We start from the raw sequence: 23,218 nt of genomic DNA, 5'->3' as shown, positions 1-23,218 counted from the left end.
TCTATAAAGTGACCTTTTAGGTAAGGAAAGGTAATGCTATTAGTTCTAAGACTGCAAGTGTTGGCAATGTCATTCTGACTTAATAGACTACAATTTTATTAAATAATATAGGTTCAGTGGTCCCAGGGTCATTTGATTAGGAAATACTTAATGAAGGCATTAATATTTACTCCTACCCAACTTCCAGCTGGAATTTCATGGTGTGAGAGCACCAGGTTAATTGAGTTTTATCACCAAATCTCTAGACCACTTTAGAAATAACTGTAATGCACATTCCCTAAGGTCTGATCTATGAGCAGTGAGAAAATAGAAGAAAAAATGATTAACGTATAACTAGATTTTGCTGACATCTTCAGCATAGATATTCATTAAAAGTTTGAGCAACTAGTGAAGATTTCTCTAACAAAGAATTCTGAGTTACTTTTCCTTCCTAACCCTGGACAGGAAGATGGAGAAAGGATGAGTAGGTCTTGCTTTAGCCAATAGAAACACAACAATATATAGGCACGAGTTTTCTATAGATTCATAATTTCCATTAGTGGCTAAAATTTTTTCTTAACAATTTACTCATGAGAATATACCTGTCAGGAAAATTAAATTGTAACTACCCCCTTCCACTTGTCAATCATTCAATTCCTCAAGGTAAAATGAGAATTAAAATTTGGTATTTATATTTTCATTTTGTAACCTAATCAAATCTGGAAGGCATAAGCCTGATATTCAGTTATGTCTATCAGAGGTAGTAAATATATGCAGGTAATAACAAAAAATAATATGGTAATCATTTATCGAGTCCTTACTATGAACCAGGAAAATTTCTAGGTGCTTTATGTGTATTGTTTATTTGATATCTACAATAACCTACAAAGGAAAAGCTATTGTTATCTCCATCCTAAAGGCAAGGAAACTGAGACCTAGAGCTATTCGGATTTTTTCCAAAGCCACAGATCTGCTATGAGGTAGAGTACATATTTAAGTCCAAACAATCTAACTTTGAAGCCTATTTTGCAAACAGGTTTACTGACAAAGCTGTTCTCATCCAAAATTTTCAGTCAATAAAATGAGTGGCCAAGATGTAGGAGGATGTAGACACCAGAGCCAAGAGAACAGTTTTCATTGCCAGGAACTGAGTCATGATGGCAACAAAGTAAAAAGTTGGATATTGGCAAGTATCCTTTCAAGGCACTCTGGTTTTTTCCTTTTCTTTTTCTTTTTTTCCTTTTTCTTCACTATATGTATCATAGTTATTTTTATATAGTTTTGGAATAATTTTATTTAATGTTTCTCTGCTAACATTTTACCAATGTATAATCCTCTACCAATGCTCATATTTACTCACAACTGTATCCTCACACAGGATATGTTATGTTCCTAACACATACTAGAATTTAAGTGAAGAGTTGCTGAAAAAAAAAATAAAAAGATGAATGCTGAATGGAAAAGGAGCAAATTAGGGAGAAAATGATGCTTAAGTTTGCTGAAATAAATCAAGGGCATATGTGTAATAAGAAACCAGTCCAGAGCCTGACAGAGTGTCACTTAGCAGTTATATTTCACTGAGTCTCTTTGAAATCTATTATTATATGCTATTATTTCTTTCTTTTCTTTTTTCTTTTCCTTTCCCTTCCTTCCTTCCCTTTTTTTTTTGTTTGTTTATGCCCCTATTTCTTAAATTACAGTTCTTAAAGTGATGACCAAAAACAAGTTCTGAATCCTGAATAAAATGTACCAAATTATTTATCTCAGAATATGCCTTTCACTGACAGAGGTTAAGAAATGCTTAGGAACTGAGACAGAAGCACAAAAGAGAGAGTAAAGAACTACTGGCTACAAGGTAGAAGCTAGAAGGAAGATTGAAAAGCATTGGTGCCTTAATGGAATTTACAGTTTGGGAGTACTGATAAAGGATTACAAACTGGTAAAATATTAGCAGAGGAACATTAAATAAACAAAATTATTCTAAAAATTTGTAAAACTAAGAACTATGATGCATTTAATTAACAAAAAGAAGAAAAAATTAAAAACCTAGAGTGTCTTGAAAAGAAGCTTGAGAAGAAAGGGAAAATTTTTTTTTTAACTTTCTTCCTCTTATGATTCTGTTTAAATGGAGAAGATATCTTTTTTCCTCCAATACCAGCATTTAGAAGCTGAGATGACAAAGAAGACATAAGGAGTAGATAGTGAAATAGGAATAAAAACATGACATGATAGTGTACTGGAATCACATAGGGAAAAGATTTAAAGGGGGGGAAAAAAAGAATGGTTAACCATGTTGAAAACTGCTCATAGGTGAAAACTGATCTTTAGATTTATTCATGACCTAGACATTGTTCACCTGAAAGAGTCATTATTGTGGAATATTACAAGCAAGACTGCTTGCAGTAAGCTCAAGAGAGAATGGCAGGAGAAAAATTGAAGACAGTGACCACTGACAGCTCTTTTCAAGAAGTCTTGCTATAAAAGAAAATCAGTGGGAGGGATGGTAAGTTTAGATAGCTTTTTTTAAAGGTTATATCACTTCTTGTATGGTTATGGAAATAATCTAATAAGGGGACAAAAATTGTTTCTGAAGGAGAAATAGAGGGAGTTTTCTAGAAAGAGTTCCTCGAGCAGTCAAGATGGGATGGAATGAAATTCAATGCACACATGTGGAGGATTTCATTTTTAATAGAGACATAAACAATTCATTCACAGCAACACAGTGAAAGCAAGGTAGAACATGTGAATGTACATACAGGTGGGGGTGCATGTGAGAGATCTACTCATGATTATTTCTGTTTTCTCATTTATTTGTTTATTTATTTACTATGTTCAATTAGCCACTGTATAGTACATTAGTTTTTTGATGTAGTGTTCAATGATTCATTAGTTATATATAACACCCAGTGCTCATCATAGCACATGCACTCCTTAATACCCATCACCCTGTTAAGCTCTCCCTCCACCCTCTCCTCTCTGAAACCCTCAGTTTGTTTCCCAGGGTCCATAGTCTCTCATGGTTCATCTTCCTTTCTGATTTCTCCCCCTTCAGATTTCCCTCCCTACCCCTATGGTCCTCTGTGCTATTGCTCATGTTCCACATATGAATGAAACCATATGATAATTGTCTTTCTCTGTTTAACTTACTTCACTTAACCTAATCCCCTCCAGTTCCATCCATGTCGACGCAGAAGGTGGGTATTCATCATTTCTGGTGAATGAATAATATTCCATTGTATATATGAACCACATCTTCTTTATCCATTCATCTGTTGAAGGGCACCTTGGCTTCTTCCACAATTTGGCTATTGTGGAAATTGCTGCTCTGAACATTGCTGCATATGCACCTTTTTTTCACTACATCTGTATCTTTGGGATAAATACCTTGTAGTGCAATTACTGGGTCATAGGGTGACTCTATTCTTAACATCTTGAGGAAGTTCCATACTGTTTTTGAGTAGCTGTACCAGCATGCTTTCAATCAACAATGTAAGAGGATTCCCCTTTCTCCACATCCTCACCAATATTTGTTGCTTCCTATTTTGTTAACTTTTGCCATTCTAACTAGTATAAAATGGTATCTCATTGTGGTTTTGATTTGTATTTCCCTGATGGATAATGATGTTGAGCAGTTTTGCATGTGTCTGTTAGCCATTTGTATGTCTTCTTTGGAGAAGTGTCTTTTCACATCTTCTGCCCATTTTTGACTGGGTTATTTGTTTATTAAATGTTGGGTTTGAGACGTTCTTTATAGATCTTGGATATCAGCCCTTTTTCTGATATGTCATTTGCAAATATCTTCTCTCATTCAGTGAGCTGCCTCTTAGTTTTGTTGATGGTTTCCTTTGCTGTGCAGAAGCTTTTTATCTTGATGAAGTCCCAAAAGTTCATTTTTGCCTTTGTTTCACTTGCTTCTGGAGATGTGTTTTGAAAGAAGTTACTGTGGCTGATGTCAAAAATGATGCCTGATGTCAAAGATGATGACTATGTTCTCCTCCAGGGTTTTGATGGATTCCTATGGCATATTCAGGTCTTTCATCTATTTTGAATTTATCTTTGTATAGGATATAAGGGAATCATCCAGTTTCATTCTTCTTTATGTAGCTGTCCAATTTTCCTAGCACCATTTATTGAAAAAACTGTCTTTTTATCCATTGGATATTTTTTCCTGATTTGTCAAAGATTAGTTGGTCATAGAGTTGAAGGTTCATTTCTGGAGTCTGTATTCTGTTCTGTTGATCTATGTGTCTGTTTTTGTGCCAATATCACGCTGTCTTGGTGATCACTGCTTTGTAATATAGCTTGAGGCAACATAATGCCCCCAGCTCTGTTTTCCTTTTTCATCATTCCCTTGGCAATTTGGGGACTTTTCTGTTTCTATACAAATTCTTAGGATTATTTGTTCTAGCTCTTTGAAAAATGCCAATGGTATTTTAATAAGGGTAGCATTGAAAGTGTAGACTGTTCTGGGCCAGATAGACACTTTAACAATATTTATTCTTCTAATCCATAAATGGAATGTTTTCTGTTCCATGTGTGGAATGTTTTTCCTCTCTTTGTGTCTTTTCTTAAGTGTTTTCTCAAGCCTAGCTATTGTCTCCATAATTGCTAGCCTGAAGTCTATTTCTGACATCTTGCTTATATCCATATATCCATTAGGTCTACGGGAGAGGTCACTGTCTCTGGTTCTTTTGTTTGTTAGGAGTTCTTCCTCCTAGTCATTCTGTTGAGGAGTGGTTGAGGGGATATACAGAATGGAAGATATCAACTACAATCCAGGCAAGATGCACCTGCAGGACTGCAAGTCCTTTGCCCCTGTACAGAGCCAGACATATATTCTTATATCTCAGGCTGATTTCATGGGTGTTCAGAATGGCTTGGTAGATTTCCATCTAAATTCAAGGGACCAGTTGAAATGGAGTCCCCCACTCCTCTGCCATCTTCTATTTTCTCAATTAAATAGGAACACTATAATCAGGAAACCCAGGAAGTGTGGAGGTGGAGGACAAAAGATAAGATGTAAATTATTCCATTCAGGGATATTAAATGGATTAGGGAAATGTAGTAACATTGCTTGGAAACTTGAAAATCTCACTCATAGTTACTATGATGAAATGTAACCTTAGGCATGATTTTCTGTTCTTTAAGATGCACTTGGGAGAACAGCATGTAGATGGTTGGATTTAGAGTAGACAGGGAGTTTAGTCTGCGAAGACAAGAGAAGAAAACTCTATTCCAGAGATGTCAGTGTGAGTGAAGGTACATTGAAGGAAGTAACTAAAGTAATGAACCACAAACTTTAAACTGGACAGGGAGGTGACTGAGGAAATGAGATGACTGCAGGGCAGTGAAAGGGTATTAAGATCAGTAGCTTATATATCTTGAAGAGGTTGAGATCCTAGAATGAAGTGAACAATACGTTGAGAGGGACAGAAATGCAAATATCTGAATTTAAACTTAAGGTGATGTAGTAATTTTTACCTTTAACTGACATACGTGTTAAATCAATTCAGTATCCCAAAATTGGGAGTTAAAGTATTAGGATGGAAACCTCACTTTCCCATTTACTTAAATTAATGTATCTATTTTCCAGAGCTGAGGGTCCCCAGAACTTGGAGTAAAGAGTGAAGAAATTAGAGATGTCAGAAAAGGAGCCTGGATAGCTGGGAGGGCCAGGTAGAAGAGTTGGAAATGCCCCCAAAAGAGGAAAACCTCACTGAATTGTTACTTACATTCAGACCAAGAGACCATTAGATGTCACAGGCTAAGGCCAGAGTCTACATGTTTAATGCAATGGAATTGGTACTGTGGGTGTTCCAGACTCTATTCCAGAGATTAAGAAGTCCCATTCACCTCCTTTCACTTTCACATTCACTGTGCATTTTATGTGGAGCAGTAAGGCAGCTTTGCTGCCGTGGGACACCCCTTCTCTTCAGGGCCAGACTTTCCATACAGGTCTTCAACACTGTCACCTGCTCTCTCATCAACATTGACTCTTCCACTCTTTTTAGTAACTTCACACGTTCGTGCTTTTCCTCTTTACAGGTTCCACTTCTACTATTGTCTTATATACTATTCTCTTAAATGCTTCTACTATTTTCTTAAATCAGGGTTCCATTTCCAACATTCTATTCCTCATTTTATGTTTTTTTTCCCCCTTGGCAAGCTCATTTATCTCATAGTTTAATAACTATCTATTTGGTTATTATTTAATAATCTCTCATTAGCCTGTGACTCCCTTATGTTTACAAAATTTTCTAATCAAAATTAATGTCCTAGGAGTACTTCAAGCTCTCCAGTTCCCCCAAACTGAATTCATGAGCTTTCACCTGAAGTACATGCCTTTTGCTTCACGTTTATCCATCTTCTAGTAGCATAGAGTATTCCCAAATTCTTATTTTCCCTTCCTTGCCTCCAATTTAATCAATCAGTAATCTTTATTGTTTCATTCCTACCTATCTCTTCATTACTGACTAATCTTTGCCTTTATCACAGCTTTAGGCTCTTGATATGCCTTTTTTTTTTCTTTTGTCTTGTTCCAAATGACACTGCAACCAGAGAGATCTTTCTAAAATTTATGCTGCTTTCCTTTCAGAGTCCTACCATTTTAGAAGGCATAATAGGCAATTTCAACATTAGTCCCAGCTTACCTATCCAGTCTTACTTCTCTCACCTCTCTCCCTCACCCTCTGAGCTCCTGACTATATTATTCTACCAAGAACACCCTGCATCCTTTCCTTTCCAGGTATTAATATATTTTCTTCCCTTACTAGGCTTTTTTCCCTACCCAGAATTTTGCTGAACTAATCACTAATGGTCTTTCAGGATTTAGATTAGATAGAACTCATCTGGAAAGCATTTTCTGATGGCCCTAGACTAGATGAGAAATTTTGCCATCCATCAGAGGGAGCCCATAACTCCTTGATTTTACTCTTTTTTTTTTTTTTTTTTTTTTGTCACATTGGATTAAAGTTCTGTATAGTTGCCTTTGTCACTATATCACAAGCTCCCTCATGCCCGGTGCAATATCTTATTCACCTTTGTATCCCTAGCACTTAGTCCCTACTGAGTTCTCATGACATGTTTGCTGAATACATGAATGAATGAATAAATTGTCAGAGTTCTAGTAACAGCTTCGGATTCACTTTAATTGATGAAAAAGGAATCTCCACTGCAACAGATGCAACTGATTACATTACAAATGAAGCCCTGGTGTGGAGCACACAGCCAAGTCATCATTTGGCTCATGTCCATCTATACAGAGTGCTATAAGCCAATTACTGTAGCACATACATAGTATCCATTTTGTTAATATATATTAGCGAATAGCATATATAATTATTATATATACACATATGATTCACAAACTCGATGATGGTACTGGCTTTTTTTGAGCCTTATTATGCCCCTTCTTGTTTTCTACTGATTATCCTTCTCTAGCTTTAAAGACTAGACACATTCTCATACTCCATTTTAATATTTAGCACTAGCATGGTATGGTCCTTTTTTTCTCCTTTTTTTCTTTCTCTTTTTATATATAAGCAGGGTATTCAGCTAAAACACAGAGAAACAGACTACACTAAGAAATGAATAATTTCAGAGACCACAACTACATACTATCTTGAAGGAAAACTCATTCTCTTTTCAATTCCTTATACCTCTAAGTGCCAAAACTTGCATTTATTTCCAGGTTTTAAGGGAGATTTAATGTCTACCCATAATCTATTCTTATATAGTTTGGCCAGGAGAGGTTAGCTATTTTCATTTAAAATTGATCCACCTTCACCATGCTTGCAGTTGAACACAAGGACTAAAGGACATGAATCTCTTAACAGTTCCTGATAGGGCTGGATTACACATATCTTCTCAATTTAAATGCACAAAACATCTAAAATGAACATCTAAAAACCTACTTTTTCAAGTTTCAGAGAAATCATATTTATAGTTTCACAGAACAGAAGATTTTATATTTAATTCAGTGTTTAACACCTACGAAAGTGTTATTTTCAAATCACAGAAATGCTTCTTGCATTCAAAAATAACTGAGACAAAACAAAGATTCTAAATAATTTTCATTATGAGAAAGTTTACTCGCAAAGGTAAATTATTTTTTGTCAAATTAATTTAATATCCATTAAATTCAAATGTCAGATACTCTCAACAAAAATTCTTTTAATATTTCCAACGTTAAGAAATTATAAAATTCAATAGAGAGTTAACATTGAGGGCACCTGGATGGCTTAGTGGCTTAAAGCCTCTGCCTTCAGCTCAGGTCATGATCCTAGGGCCCTGGGGTCGAGCTCAGCAGGGAGCCTATTTCCCCTTCTCTCTCTCTCTGCCTGCCTGCCTACTTGTGATCTCTGTCTGTCAAATAAATAAACAGTAATTAAAAAATTGAAAAAAAATTCAATTCCTGTGAAGTGTGTAAACCTGGTGATTCACAGACCTGTACCCCTGGGGATAAAAATATATGTTTATAAAAAATAAAAATTAAAAAAAAAAAATTCAATTCCTAATTGTTCTTTAGATTTCATAATAATTAGTTTGCATTTTTTAATTTAAATTTAATTTAATTAAATAAATAATTTAAATTAAATTCATTGTTTTCCATTTCTAAACATTTGCTCTACACACTAACCTGACTATCTCCTGGGGACATAAAAGAGTTAATATATTATCCTTCAGGTACTATATATATATATATATATATATATATATATATATATCTTTTTTAATGAAAAACCTTGGAAATTAAAACAAATTATGGTTAAGACATTTCTCAATAATCAATTAATATAGGAATTTCATAACAGGGTCCCCACTTAAGAATTAATATTGTTATATAAATTATATAACAAAATCTACAAAACAACTTTTGTTCAAAATTTTTTATTTTCCACTGTTAATTTAACTGTTTTTCAAGAACATGGGGAATAACTTACAGTCAAAATTACAGTCAAAATACATTCTGCGTTAGATGCATTTTCTACTCATGAAGATTCAATCTATATTTAAAGGATGTAACTGAGAATATGGGTATTTATTTTCCTTTTTCCCATTTTTTAATAATAAATAAGGAACTGATCAAATTTATGTGAATGGATATTTTAATAAGAAGGCAAACAAAAAGAGTTAATTCCCAAATATTCCTGGCAAAGAAAATAAAAACTTGAATTTTTGGATGACTTTCTTACTTTTCCCCTTATTCCCTTCTTCCTTCCTCCTTTCTGTTTCTTTCTTTTCTTTTTCTTCTCTTTATTCTTTCATGATTATTTACTTTCTTTCTCTCTTGCAGACCCAACATTGAGACTAACAGAATTTCCAAAAAAAAAAACTTTAAATCATATAAGTAATATTTTATATTATTTTGCCACTATCTCTGTAGTTTGCATTTGGTTGCAGTTCCAAGGGAAGTTGTTAACAATATCTTAAGAAAAAATAATTTTCACAGGAAAAAAAATACTCATCAGAATTCATTTTTCATTATTGTTTTTTTTTTTTAACAGAATATTCTGGAGCTCTTCCTAATTTCCCTACTTCATATGCTGCTTTGTTAAGAATTAAAAAGAGTTCATCTTCATCCCTCTTTGGTTCAAAGACCAGACTGCGATACAGTAATCCTTTATTAGGAACACTGAGTGTTTCTTCACCAAGTTGGCGAGGAACAGCTCAACATTATTATTCCCCCATCAATCTTTATCATCCCTCAGATGCCTTCAAACAAGATGGTAAGTGTTAAAGGAAAACTGCATCTGTTGAAGTTAAACATGCAATGAACATTTTTTTTTTCAGGACTATTGTAATTGGGGTCAAGGCTATTGCAACAGGGGTGAGAGTTTAAAACAATTCTCTCAAAACAGAAAGTGGCAGAGTTTTTAAGATCTGGAAAAGTGGAGGACATGGAGGAACAGGCTGGTCAATGTGGTTAGGGTACGTAACAGTGGAAAAACTTTCCCTTTCTTTGCTTCTAAATTTTTTGTCTGGTCTAATAATTAAATTGGCATAATACAGATTAACACAAGAAAATAAATTTAATCTCATACATATAGGAACTGGTCAAAGCAAGCAGCTTTTATACCTTTTAGACAAAGAAGCAATGCATTCGTCAAGAATTAGCAAGATAAATGAGTTTGGGCTTGAGGTAATCATTAGTGAAGAAATAAAAAGGTTTGTTTAGTCAGTTTTCTTGGCCCTAAATTCCCTGTTTCTGGTGGTAAGGATGCCTTCTATTCTCCTGGTACAAAGACGGTGCTTTTTACAAGGAAGATTAGTACCTGCCTTCGGTGGGGAAGAAGGAGGGTTGGAGTGTCCTTCTTATATCAGCTGTTTCTTAAGTAACTTTATTTTAAAATCATCACCATACCAAAGTGGTATAACTTTAGGTGGCATATTCTGCTCTCCTTTAGCCATGTGAGTTTATTAACTGCTGCTTATTAAAGTCAGTCTCTTATCCTCCTTATAGAGACTGGGAGATAGTGAGCCTTTTTATCTCAATAATTGCATTTCAAAGGACTGGCTGCTGGGTCCTTGAGAAAGTGTATATTTAACATTTATTCTGACAGGAAAATAAATAATGTAAATTTCCAAAACTAAGACAGTAATTATATTAAGGACTATTGAATAGCTATTAAAATTAAGGTTTGAATAACGTTTTCTAGATGTTTTCCTAACTGTCATTTTTGAGTACATTAACAAAATAATATAAGCTTAGTTAATAGTCAGAGAAAAACACTAACAAATGATTATTACTAGGGGCTGTTCCAGGCTCTTTTGTATAGCTTATCTAAATAATTCTCTCAACAAATATGTAAAGTGGATATTCTTACTGTCTTCTATGTAAATGGAAACGCAGAAGTAGATAAGCATCTTTTAAAAGTTCACACTGTTAATAAGCAGGTAATTTTTATTCCTATATCTACTGATTTTAAGTCCAATACACTGGGCTATATTTCAGTTATGATTGATGAAGGACTAAGCATCCAAAGAAGCATTTTGCAAGAATTAAACTATTTGAAAATGTCCTTGGAGTGTAATAGTAGATTGCTGTGCCAAACACAACAAACTCATGTCTCATGCTATGCCAGTTTTTGCCACATGAACATCATCTAATAGAGTTGACATGTAAATTTTATTTAAGCATAATATTAGCTCCTTAAAGATCTTTTATTTTTGAAGTAGTATAATTTTAAAATTTCCATCATGTGTTCTGTGAAAGACAATATCAAGAGAATTAGAGGACAAGCCACAGACTGGGAGAAAATATTTGCAAAAGATACATCTGATAAAGGACTATTATCCAAAATATATAAAGAACTCTTATAATCCAACATAAGACAACAAAGAAATTTTAAAAATAAACCAAAGACCTTAAGATACCAAAGAAGATACACAGATGTTAAATCATCATATAAAAAGATGGCTGCATCATTTGTCATCAGGAAATGAAAATTAAAGTGAGACACCAGTACATACCTATTAGAACAGCCAAAATCCAGAATACTGAAAATACCAAATGCTGGGGAACACTTATTGATTTCTGGTAGGAATACAAAATTTTACAGCCACTTTGAAAGACAGTTTGATGGTTTCTTACAATACTAAACATACTCTTACTAATATGATCCAACAATTGCACTTCTTGGTATTTATCTAAAATATTTGAAAATTTATGTGTATATAAAAACCTGCACATGGATGTTTAGAGCAGCATTATTCATAATTGCCAAATTTGGACATAATCAAGATGTCCTTCGGGAGGTGAATGGATAAATAAACTATGATACATCCAGAAAGTGGGATACTATGCAGCACTACAAAGAAATACATGATTAAGCTCTGAAAAGATGTGGAGGAACGTTAAATGTATATTAACAACTGAAAGAAGTCAATATGAAAAGACACATATTGTATGATTCCAACTATTTAACATTCTGGGAAAAAAATGATGGAGACAGTAAAAAGATTAGTACCAATTATGGGGGTTGAGGAAGAGATGAATAGGCAGAGCACAGAGGATTTTTAGGGCCATTAAAATACTTGGAGCAGTTACTGCTTGGGTAGCACCCTCTGTAAGGCCTGTGTCAGAGAGTTTGGGTTGGTGAGCACACAGAGATTTGGGGAGACAGGAGCACCTGGAGAGTTCAGGAAAGCACCGTGCCCTTTTGCCACACCTGGTCCTCTGCGTCTGTCCCAGTGGGCTGTTCCTGAGTGACTTCCTTTCGTGATATGCCAGAGATCTACTAATTTTCCTGGGGTTGTTGCCACCCTTTTAGCATTTTGCTTGCTCCTTCATATACTCTTATCTGGACAAAAGGACAAGGTGGAAAAATTCACCACAGAAAAAAGAACAAGAGGTAGTACTGAAGGCTAGGGAACTAATCAATACAGACATTGGTAATATGTCAGATCTAGAGTTCAGAATGATGATTCTCAAGGCTCTAGCCAGGCTCGAAAAAGGCATGGAAGATATTAGAGAAACCCTCTTGGGAGATATAAAGGCCCTTTCCGGAGAAATAAAAGAACTAAAATCTAACCAAGTTGAAATCAAAAAAGCTATTAATGAGGTGCAATAAAAAATGGAGGCTCTCACTGCTAGGATAAATGAGGCAGAAGAAAGAATTAGTGATATAGAAGACTGAATGACAGAGAATAAAGAAGCTGAGCAAAGAGGGACAAACTACTGGACCACAAGGGGAGAATTGGAGAGATAAGTGACCCCATAAGATGAAACAACATTAGAATAATTGGGATTCCAGAAGAAGAAGAAAGAGAGAGGGGAACAGAAGGTATACTGGAGAGAATTATTGGAGTGAATTTCCCCAATATGGCAAAGGGAACGAGCATCAAAATCCAGGAGGTACAGAGAAACCTCCTCAAAATCAATAAGAATAGGTCCACACTCCGTCACCAAATAGTAAAATTTAAAAGTCTTAGTGGCAAAGAGAAAATCCAGAAAGCAGCCCGGGAAAAGAAGTCTGAAACATACAATGCTAAAAATATTGGATTGGCAGCAGTCTTAACCACAGAGACCTGGCAGGCCAGAAAGAGCTGACATGATATATTCAGAGCACTAAATGAGAAAAACATGCAGCCAAGAATACTATATCCAGCTAAGCTATCATTGAAAATAGAAGGAGAGATTAAAAGCTTCCAGGACAAACAAAAACTGAATTTGCAAACACCAAACCAGCTCTACAGGAAATATTGAAAGGAGTCCTCTAAGCAAAGAGAGAGCCTACAATTGGTAGATCAAAAAGGAACAGAGACAATATACAGTAACAGTCAGCTTAAAGGCAATACAATGTCACTAAATTCATATCTCTCAATAGTTACCCTGAATGTTAAAGGGCTAAATGCCCCAATCAAAAGACACAGGGTATCAGAGTGGATAAAAAAAAACAAAACCCATCTATATGTTGCCTACAAGAAACTCATTTCAGACCTGAAGAAACCTCCAGATTTAAAGCAAGGGTGTGGAAAAGAATTTACCATGCTAATGGACATCAGAAGAAAGCAGGAGTGGCAATCCTTATATCAGATCAATTAGATTTTAAGCCAAAGACTATAATAAGAGATGAGGAAGGACACTATATCTTACTCAAAGGATCTGTCCAACAAGAAGACCTATAAATTATAAATATCTATGTGCTCACTGTGGGAGCAGCCAACTATATAAACCAATTAATAACAAAGTCAAAGAAACACATCAACAATAATACAATAATAGTAGGGGACTTTAACACTCCCTCATTGAAATGGAAAGAACATCTAAGCAAAAGATAAACAAGGAAATAAAGGCCTTAAATGACACACTGGACCAGATGGACATCACAGATATATTCAGAACATTTCATCCCAAAGCAACAGAATACACATTCTTCTCTAGTGCACATGGAACATTCTTCAGAATAGATCATATCCTTGGTCCTAAATCAGGTCTCAGCCAGTATCAAAAGATTGGGATCTTTCCCTGCATATTTTCAGACCACAATGCTCTGAAGCTGGAACTCAATAACAAGAGGAAATTTGGAAAGAATCCAAATACATGGAGACTAAACAGCATCCTTCTAAAGAATGAATGGGTCAACCAGGAAATTAAAGAAGAATTGAAAAAATTCATGGTAACAAATGATAATAAAAACACAACGGTTCAAAATCTGTGGGACACAACAAAGGCAGTCCTGAGAGGTAAATATATAGTGGTACAAGCCTTTCTCAAGAAACAAGAAAGGTCTCAGGTACACAACCTAACCCTAAACCTAAAGGAGCTGGAGAAAGAACAAGAAAGAAACCCTAAACCCAGCAGGAGAAAGGAAATCATAAAGATCAGAGGAGAAATCAATGAAATAGAAACCAAAAAAACCAATCGAACAAATCAACAAAACTAGGAGCTGGTTCTTTGAAAGAATTAATAAAATAGATAAACCCCTGGCCAAAATTATCAAAAAGAAAAGAGAAAGAACCCATATAAATAAAATCATGAATGAAAGAGGAAAGATCACAACTAACACCAAAGAAAGACAAACAATTATAAGAACATACTATGAGCAACTCTATGACAACAAATTTGACAATCTGGAAGAAATGGATACATTCCTAGAGACATATAAACTACCACAACTGAACCAGCAAGAAATAGAAAACCTGAACAGACCCATAACCAGTAAGGAGATTGAAACAGTCATCAAAAATCCCCAAACAAACAAAAGCCCAGGGCCAGAAGGAATTCTTCTGGAAGAATTCTAACAAACATTTAAAGAAGAACTAATTCCTATTTTCCTGAAACTGTTCCAAAAAATAGAAATGGAAGGAAAACTTCCAAACTCATTTTATGAGACCAGCATCACCTTGATCCCCAAACCAGACAAGGATCTCATCAAAAAAGAGAGCTATAGACCAATACCCTTGATGAACACAGATGCAAAAATTCTCACCAAAATACTAGCCAATAGGATTCAATAGTACATTAAAAGGATCATTCACCACGACCAAGTGGGATTTATTCCAGGGTTGCAAGGTTGGTTCAAATCTGCAAATCAATCAATGTGATACAACACATTAATAAAAGAAAGAACAAGAACCATATGATACTTTCCATAGATGCTGGAAAAGCATTTGACAAAGTACAGCATCCCTTCCTGATCAATACTCTTCAAAATGTAGGGATAGAAGGCACATACCTCAATATCATCAAAGCCATCTATGAAAAACCCACCGCAAATATCATTCTCAATGGAGAAAAACTGAAAGCTTTTCCGCTAAGGTCAGGAACACGGCAGGGATGTCCATTATCATCACTGCTATTCAACATAGTACTAGACGTCCTAGCCTCAGCAATCAGACAACAAAAGGAAATTAAAGGCATCCAAATCGGCAAAGAAGAAGTCAAACTATCACTCTTTGCAGATGATATGATACTATATGTGGAAAACCCAAAAGACTCCACTCCAAAACTGCTAGGACTTGTACAGGAATTCAGTAAAGTGTCAGGATATAAAATCAATGCACAGAAATCAGTTGCATTTCTCTACACCAACAAGACAGAAGAAAGAGAAATTAAGGAGTCAATCCCATTTTCAATTGCACCCAAAACCATAAGATACCTAGGAATAAACCTAACCAAAGATGCACAGAATCTATACTCAGAAAGCTATAAAGTACTCATGAAAGAAATTGAGGAAGACACAAAGAAATGGAAAAATGTTCCATGCTCCTGGATTGGAAGAATAAATATTGTGAAAATGTCTATGCTACCTAATGCAATCTACACATTTAATGCAATTCCTATCAAAGTACCATCCATCTTTTTCAAAGAAATGGAACAAATAATCCTAAAATTTATATGGAACCAGAAAAGACCTCGAACAGCCAAAGGGATATTGAAAAAGAAAGCCAAAGTTGGTGGCATCACAATTCCGGACTTCAAGCTCTATTACAAAGCTGTCATCAAGACAGCATGGTATTGGCACAAAAACAGACACATAGATCAATGGAACAGAATAGAGAGCCCAGAAATAGACCCTCAACTCTATGGTCAACTAATCTTTGACAAAGCAGGAAAGAATGTCCAATGGAAAAAAGACAGCCTCTTCAATAAATGGTGTTGGGAAAACTGGACAGCCACATGTAGAAAAATGAAATTGGACCATTTCCTTACACCACACACTAAAATGGACTCAAAATGGATAAAGGACCTCAATGTGAGAAAGGTATCCATCAAAATCCTTGAGGAGAACACAGGCAGCCACCTCTTCGACCTTAGCCGCAGCAACATCTTCCTAGGAACATCACCAAAGGCAAGGGAAGCAAGGGCAAAAATGAACTTTTGGGATTTTATCAAGATCAAAAGCTTTTGCATAGCAAAGGAAACAGTTAACAAAACCAAAAACAACTGACAGAATGGGAGAAGATATTTGCAAACGACATATCAGATAAAAGGCTAGTGTCCAAAATCTATAAAGAACTTAGCAAACTCAACACCCAAAGAACAAATAATCCAATCAAGAAATGGGCAGAAGACATGAACAGACATTTCTGCAAAGAAGACATCCACATGGCCAACAGACACATGAAAAAGTGCTCCACATCACTCGGCATCAGGGAAATACAAATCAAAAACACAATGAGATATCACCTCACACCAGTCAGAATGGCTAAAATTAACAAGTCAGGAAATGACAGATGCTGGCGAGGATGTGGAGAACGGGGAACCCTCCTACACTGTTGGTGGGAATGCAAGCTGGTGCAACTGCTCTGGAAAACATCATGGAGGTTGCTCAAAATGTTGAAAATAGAGATACCCTATGACCCAACAATAGCACTACTGGGTATTTACCCTAAAGATACAAACATAGTGATCTGAAGGGGCGTGTGCACTCGAATGTTTATAGCAGCAATGTCTACAATTTCCAAACTATGGAAATAACCTAGATGTCCATCCACAGATGAATGGATAAAGAAGATCAGTATATATACACATTGGAATACTATGCAGCCATCAAAAGAAATGAAATCTTTCCATTTGCGACAACATGGATGGAACTAGAGCGTATCATGCTTAATGAAATAAGTTAAGTGGAGAAAAAGAACTATCATATGATCTCCCTGATATGAGAAAGTGGAGATGCAACATGGGGGGTTATGGGGTAGGAGAAGAATCAATGAAACAAGATGGGATTGGGAGGGAGACAAACCATAAGTGACTCTTAATCTCACAAAACAAACTGATGGTTGCTGGGGGTGGGGGGGTTGGGAGAAGGGAGATTCGGTTATGGACATTGAGGAGGTATGTGCTATGGTGAGTGTTGTGACGTGTGTAAACCTGGCGATTCACAGACCTGTACCCCTGGGAATAAAAACATATTGTATGTTTATTAAAAAAATCAAAAATTTAAAAAATAGTAATAAAATAAAATACTTGGAGCATCACAATGATGGATATAAGTTATTAAACATTTGTTTACACCCACTAAATGTACAGCACCAAGAGTGGAACCTAATGAAAGTGATGGATTTTGAGTGATCATAATGTGTCACATTATGTTTATCTTTAGTTAAAAAGAAAAAGTATCATTCTGGCAATTTATCTTGCTAATAGGAGAAGATATGTATGTGTGTGAATGAAGTGTTTATGAGAAATCTCTACTTTCCTCTAAGTTATGCTGTAGATCTAAAACTGCTCTTAAAAAAATAAAGCTTTGGCATGCCTGGCTCAGTCAGAAGAGCATGTGAGTCTTCATCTTGTGGTCTTGGGTTTGAGCCCCAAGTGAGTGACGTAGAGATCACTTAAAAAAGTAAATAAGTAAGTAAGTAAGTAAGTAAATAAATAAAATCTTTTTAAAACTCTTATTATATTAACTTCAGTGTCAAAGTCATTAGGCAGAGATGTGTTGGGATTTGTATTCTTTAAGAATAATTATTTTATGGGACTACAACAAAATAGAATGTATTGAGTGGTTAGAACTACAGGGTACTCTTGTTTTTGGTAAATTCAATAGACCAGGAGTAAGGACAGATAATCTGCATTTATAAAAACCTCCCAGGTTATGTTGATGCTCCTGGTTGTTGAACCATGCTTTGAGTAGCAAGTCTCCAGGCTGGAGACCAGTTCAATATAATTTAAGTCTTTCACTGCTCTAGTTTGATCCATATTTAGAGTATCAGGAAGAATGGGAGTTTTGAGTATTTCCAAAGTAATCCTCCGTAGTTGTTATTTCCTCACCCTAGAATTTGATAGTTCTTGGCTAGATGTGACTTTGAGTTTGTTCTTTTAAGACCCTGACATATGGCTTTTTTCAGGTAATTCCCTTCTGCCTTAATAGAGAATAAAGTTAGGGTTGACATACTCTTGTGAAAAATGAGAAAAGTAAAAAAACCTGAATAGAAAGCCTTCCCATTCCTGCTCAGAGTTAAGCCCGGAAGTACTCCAAGATAGAGTTAAGATTTTTCTGAAAATTGTAAAAATCTAATTTGCAGAGAATTTTGAGAAAGCAATTCTACTCTTGTATATAAAACCTGGAAAACAAAGAAATATAAAACCATGTTTATTGCATTATATGTTTAACAACAAAAAGTTAGAGACAACTCAGATAGTTATCAGAAGGGAAATGGATAAATTATAATTTTTCATGTTTTGAAATATTAAGATGGTTAAAGTGAATAAACTATATATTTAAGAAACAAAATGAATATACCTCAAAAGTTAATTTTTAGTGAACAAGGAAAGTTAGACTACTACTTATAATACACCATATATGTAAAAAGATTAAAAATCAAAATAATATATATTATTTATGCATTTGGATATGTGGCACAATTTTTTAAAACATGAATGTGAGGTATCAAGTTGACTATAATGCTTATCTGTCAGGACAAAAGGAAAATGAGAGCAAAGAAATGACACCAGGATAGGGAAGGTATATGACCTCAACTATGTGATTTTTTAGTTATTAAAATAAAAAATATGATGGTCATATAATGAAGCTTGTACTCAGTAAAATCTAAAGTGGTTCACAATGATTCTCACCTCCTGATGTTTATAGTGTTATCATTTCTCTTTAACTGTGGGCCAAAGCCAGTAATCTGCTTCTGGAGAATGGATTATGGCAAAAATAATGCCAATATTAGGTCATGAAAAACTCTGTCTTCCATCTAACTTCCATTCCAAAGAATGCATAATCAGGATCTGAATTAAACAAAGTTCAATGTACTATACGGATTAGCTGCCTAGAGTAGAATACCAACCTCTTGAGATGATCACAAGATAACACAGAAAATTAAAATAGGTGAATCTGAGGAAGAAAACCTTAAAATTATGATATTGTGAGAAGAATCCTCTGTAGAAAATGTAGAAGTATGGTGAGGACATCAAGAAAATGAACCAAGGTTATATGTTTATTATCTCACATTTTCTGTGAGACAAAACCCAGATGTGGCTTAAATGGGTTCTGTGTCTCTCACAAAGCAGGACTGTAGTCTCATCCCAACATTCAAATGATATAGATCACTTGTTAGCACACTTATATGTTGTTGGTGGGGTTCAGTTCCTGGTAATTGTTAGACTGAGTGCTTTAATAATTCATGGACTGTTGGCCAAAAGCCTTTCTCATTGATACTCTCCATAGAATAGCTCACAACATGGTAGCCAACTTCCAACAGCAGGAGCAAGCCAGAGCAAGAGATGGAAAACAAAAAAAGACTTCAAGAAGTGTATAATAGACACTAACACTTGATTCAGGTGAGGAAGTGGAGACAGTTAATGAATAAAAATTTTTGTGCTAAATTCATGAAGCAAAAAAGAGTAATGGAGCCGTACCTGGAAGGGAGAATGTTGTTCACTGGAGTCAAGTGGAGTCCTCAGACCTATTTTGCTTTCAGTTTGATATTATTATTTTAGGTAATGATTATCACCACTTCAAATTTCATGTGCAAATGTTCCACCCAACAAAAGACATTATCTAGTTTTGAAAGAAACTGAGTTGTTAATAATTAAAGAGGTCGTTTGAATATATCATTTAATTGATTAAAAAGTTTTAAGGTTTAAACTGGAAATTTTCCAGTTTAAACTGGAAATTTTCATGATAATATAGGATAATTAAAAGCCCTTATGGGTCAGTCCCTCAAACACCTACAGAATATGTACAGTTTTTTGAAATGTGATATGGACAAGGATTATTAACTAGTGTTAACATAACATGCATTTTCCCTTTATAAATGAACAGCCAATAATATAGTCCTTGACTTCATTTCTCTGTGTTGTTGTTGTGGTTTAGAAGGAGTAACATAAGTGTAGAGAGCATTTCATTCTTTTATTTGTGATTAGATGGTTAGTTTAAAATATTTTATCTTTCTTAAACAGAGGAGCAATCTGGATTAGAAGTAATGCTGACAAGGAACTTTCGATTTACTAGGGAAGTCCACTCCTGAGATTCAGATTCTATAAATGCTACATCGGGTGGAAAAATGGTGATTCTTACAAACAACTGAAATAAATTATTTTCTACTAAGATTGAGCTATGTTTACATTTCTTCAATGATATAAACAACCTGTAATTTACATAACACTCTGAGTCTACCCACCCTTTAGAATTTCTACCACTAGCTTCTGACATGTGAAGATTTCCTGCAATTTGCCAACTTTGTTGCCTCATATCTTCAGTACCTTGGGCTGAATTTCATTGTTGACATGGCTTATTAACAGATTTGACTTGGCACATGGGCAATGGCATCATAACTCAAAGTAATCTCTGTGTTGACAATTTTCTGTTGTTTCTTCAAAACAGCCTTTGCTGATAAATTATTTTGGAGGATCAGATACAAAATTTAAATGATCTTTTATAAGAATAAGAATTCCCTCTGGAAGGGGAGAAGGTATTTCAGTTGGATGGTATACTCCTGTATAAAATCAGATCTCTCCAGTTTCTCAGTTTAAAAAATAGACAAATATATCCTAATAAAACTTTAGAATTTTAAGACGATTCACTGAAACTTTATGACCTTATTCTTTATTACATTGTTAATTTTTAGAGTTGTTTTTATTGTTTTACATTATTATGCTATTCTCTCCAATTTAACTATATGTCATTTGAGCAAAAACCACCATATACTCTTCTTTATCCACTCTCATCAGTAAGAACAGGGCCAGCTTACTAGGAATTTCACAAATACTGTTGAATAAAGAGGCATATGAGGAAATTAAAAATGAATTTATATATCATGATAGACTATTTGCTTGAATTTTGTTTATTTAAACTTTGTATTCTGGATTACAAATGAGAAGGTAGAAAAAGCAATGTCCTCCCTCTGTTGATATGGTGGCCTAGTAGTTTGGCATCTTCTGAAGTTTATATTGGGCTGGTACATTTTGACCATTCTTGTAAGTGATAGCATATCTGAATCATCTGATCTTTCTTTTGTAGATACATTAGAAAATGACAAAGAAAGTCTATTAGACTCTCATTTTATATTATGTACACAGCATAATGCCACTTACCCATGAAACATACATCACAGTGCTTTTTAATAAATAAAGCACTCCAGTTCTTAGGAAACTTGGAAAGTTTGTAATGAAAGTTTACACTTGTTCAGCTTTTATAAAAAAACAATTTTAAGTTGAAAAGAAATTTAAGATTAAAGGAAGGTTTGGATATTTTCTTTAAGAATTCATTTCCGATGCTCCCATGGTGTGGAAAGTTTTTCTCACATTGTAACTGTGAATTTCATCATAAAATGTAATTTCTGGTAAAACAATTCAAAACTTCTGGAAATCGTCACATGAAATATTAGTGATGATTTAAAGTGCATTTTTTTGTAATTGCGCTTGACACGATAGGCTGATATTTCTTCTAGATTATATTACTGATACACTTAGTTAATATTACATGAATAAACTAGACAAGGCCATAAATTAGAGTTAACTAGCATGTAGAGGGGTTTGGGGTCTGGCATTGGACCTTATCATTGAGAAAAAGAAGCAATTGTTTAAAAGAGGATTTCAATATAAAGGGCAAGTTTAGAATCTAGAGAGACATAATGTCTCCATACTTTTGTATCAGCAGAACATAAGTATTCTTAATGGAGCCTTTATATTCTAATTTTAATGGAAATTTATGTAAACTAAGGAAGTTATTATTGATGTGCTAATCAATTCAAGCATAGGAAAATCTTGACCAAAGTATATATATTCTAGAGCAGAATTCAGTAAAAAGCTGTCTTCATCTAGGAAACAAACTTACCTTTTATTTCAATTTGAACTTTATTTTAATATAATTCCAGCAATAAAACAGCAGTTTGTAAAGACTTCATGCATTACTGGAAGTGATCAAGCTAAGACAGATAAATATCCCAGAGATTTTTAGAAAGAATGCTTGAAATGAATGGAAATTTATTCTGATTCTAGAAGTATATGGCTCAAGGATATCATTCCAATGAAATTTAAACTTTTTAAAAAAAATTTTCCAACAATCATTATTTGTAAATGATGATTTTATCCTATGTTTTTCCTCGGAAGTTCACAGTTTTCAAAGTTATTTTTTTTCTTAAATACATTTTCTCATAAGTAATAGAGAAGAAAAAAATAGCATATTAATTATCTACTCCTGTGTAAAATGTATCTTAAAACTTAGCAACTTAAAACATCTTTTCTTTTTTAGAAACTGTTGGTCTGGAATCTGGGAGTGGCTTAGCAGGTTAGTTCTGGCAGTCCTGGTCTCTTATGAGATTTCAATCAAGCTGTCATTGTAGCTGCTTTCTTATTTGAAATCTTGACTGAGAGAATAATCCCTTAAAAATTCACTCATACAGTTGTTAGTAGGCCTCAGTTTCATGCTGGCAGCAGGTCAAACAAGAGATTTCAGTTCCTCAAATGTGGGCCCCACCATAAACTGAAAAAGTATCTTCAGGGGCGACTATATTCCCCCTAAGGGAATGACTAACAATAACAGTGCTAAGAATAGTTTAAAGAACAAATATGTGAAATCAAACTAAATCTGATGACAGAATGTGTTAAGAAGTAACTTTTCAAGCTCAGGAAACAGTGAGGGAAAAATAAAACCATTAAAGAATTGAAAACTTCATTAGTGGTAATACAAAGGCAATTGAAAAGATAAGAATGTAGCTATCATATTTGAAAAAGTCAAACAAATTAGAAAAAGATTAAAGATATAAAAGTTGTTATAGAGATGATAGAGAAGACTTTAAAAAAAAATTGAAGATATGCCTAATGGGTATGAGGAGAACTGAA

The 23,218-nt window shown here is 34.6% G+C and overlaps 1 protein-coding gene across 1 annotated transcript in view; it reads left to right on the top strand.

The window, feature by feature from the left end:
* CNTN5 (contactin 5) overlaps nucleotides 1-23,218 on the top strand; it is a 782,527-nt gene that overhangs the window by 229,306 nt on the left and 530,003 nt on the right. Inside the window, exon 2 of the mRNA XM_082683339.1 lies at nucleotides 9,486-9,707. Coding sequence (XP_082539465.1) covers nucleotides 9,486-9,707 — 222 coding nt within the window. The remainder of the gene's footprint in view (nucleotides 1-9,485; nucleotides 9,708-23,218) is intronic.

Source organism: Mustela nivalis (assembly GCF_964662115.1).
Source record: "Mustela nivalis genome assembly, chromosome: 9".
Classification (NCBI taxonomy): Eukaryota; Metazoa; Chordata; class Mammalia; order Carnivora; family Mustelidae; genus Mustela; species Mustela nivalis.
This window is presented reverse-complemented; position numbering and strand designations above follow the sequence as displayed.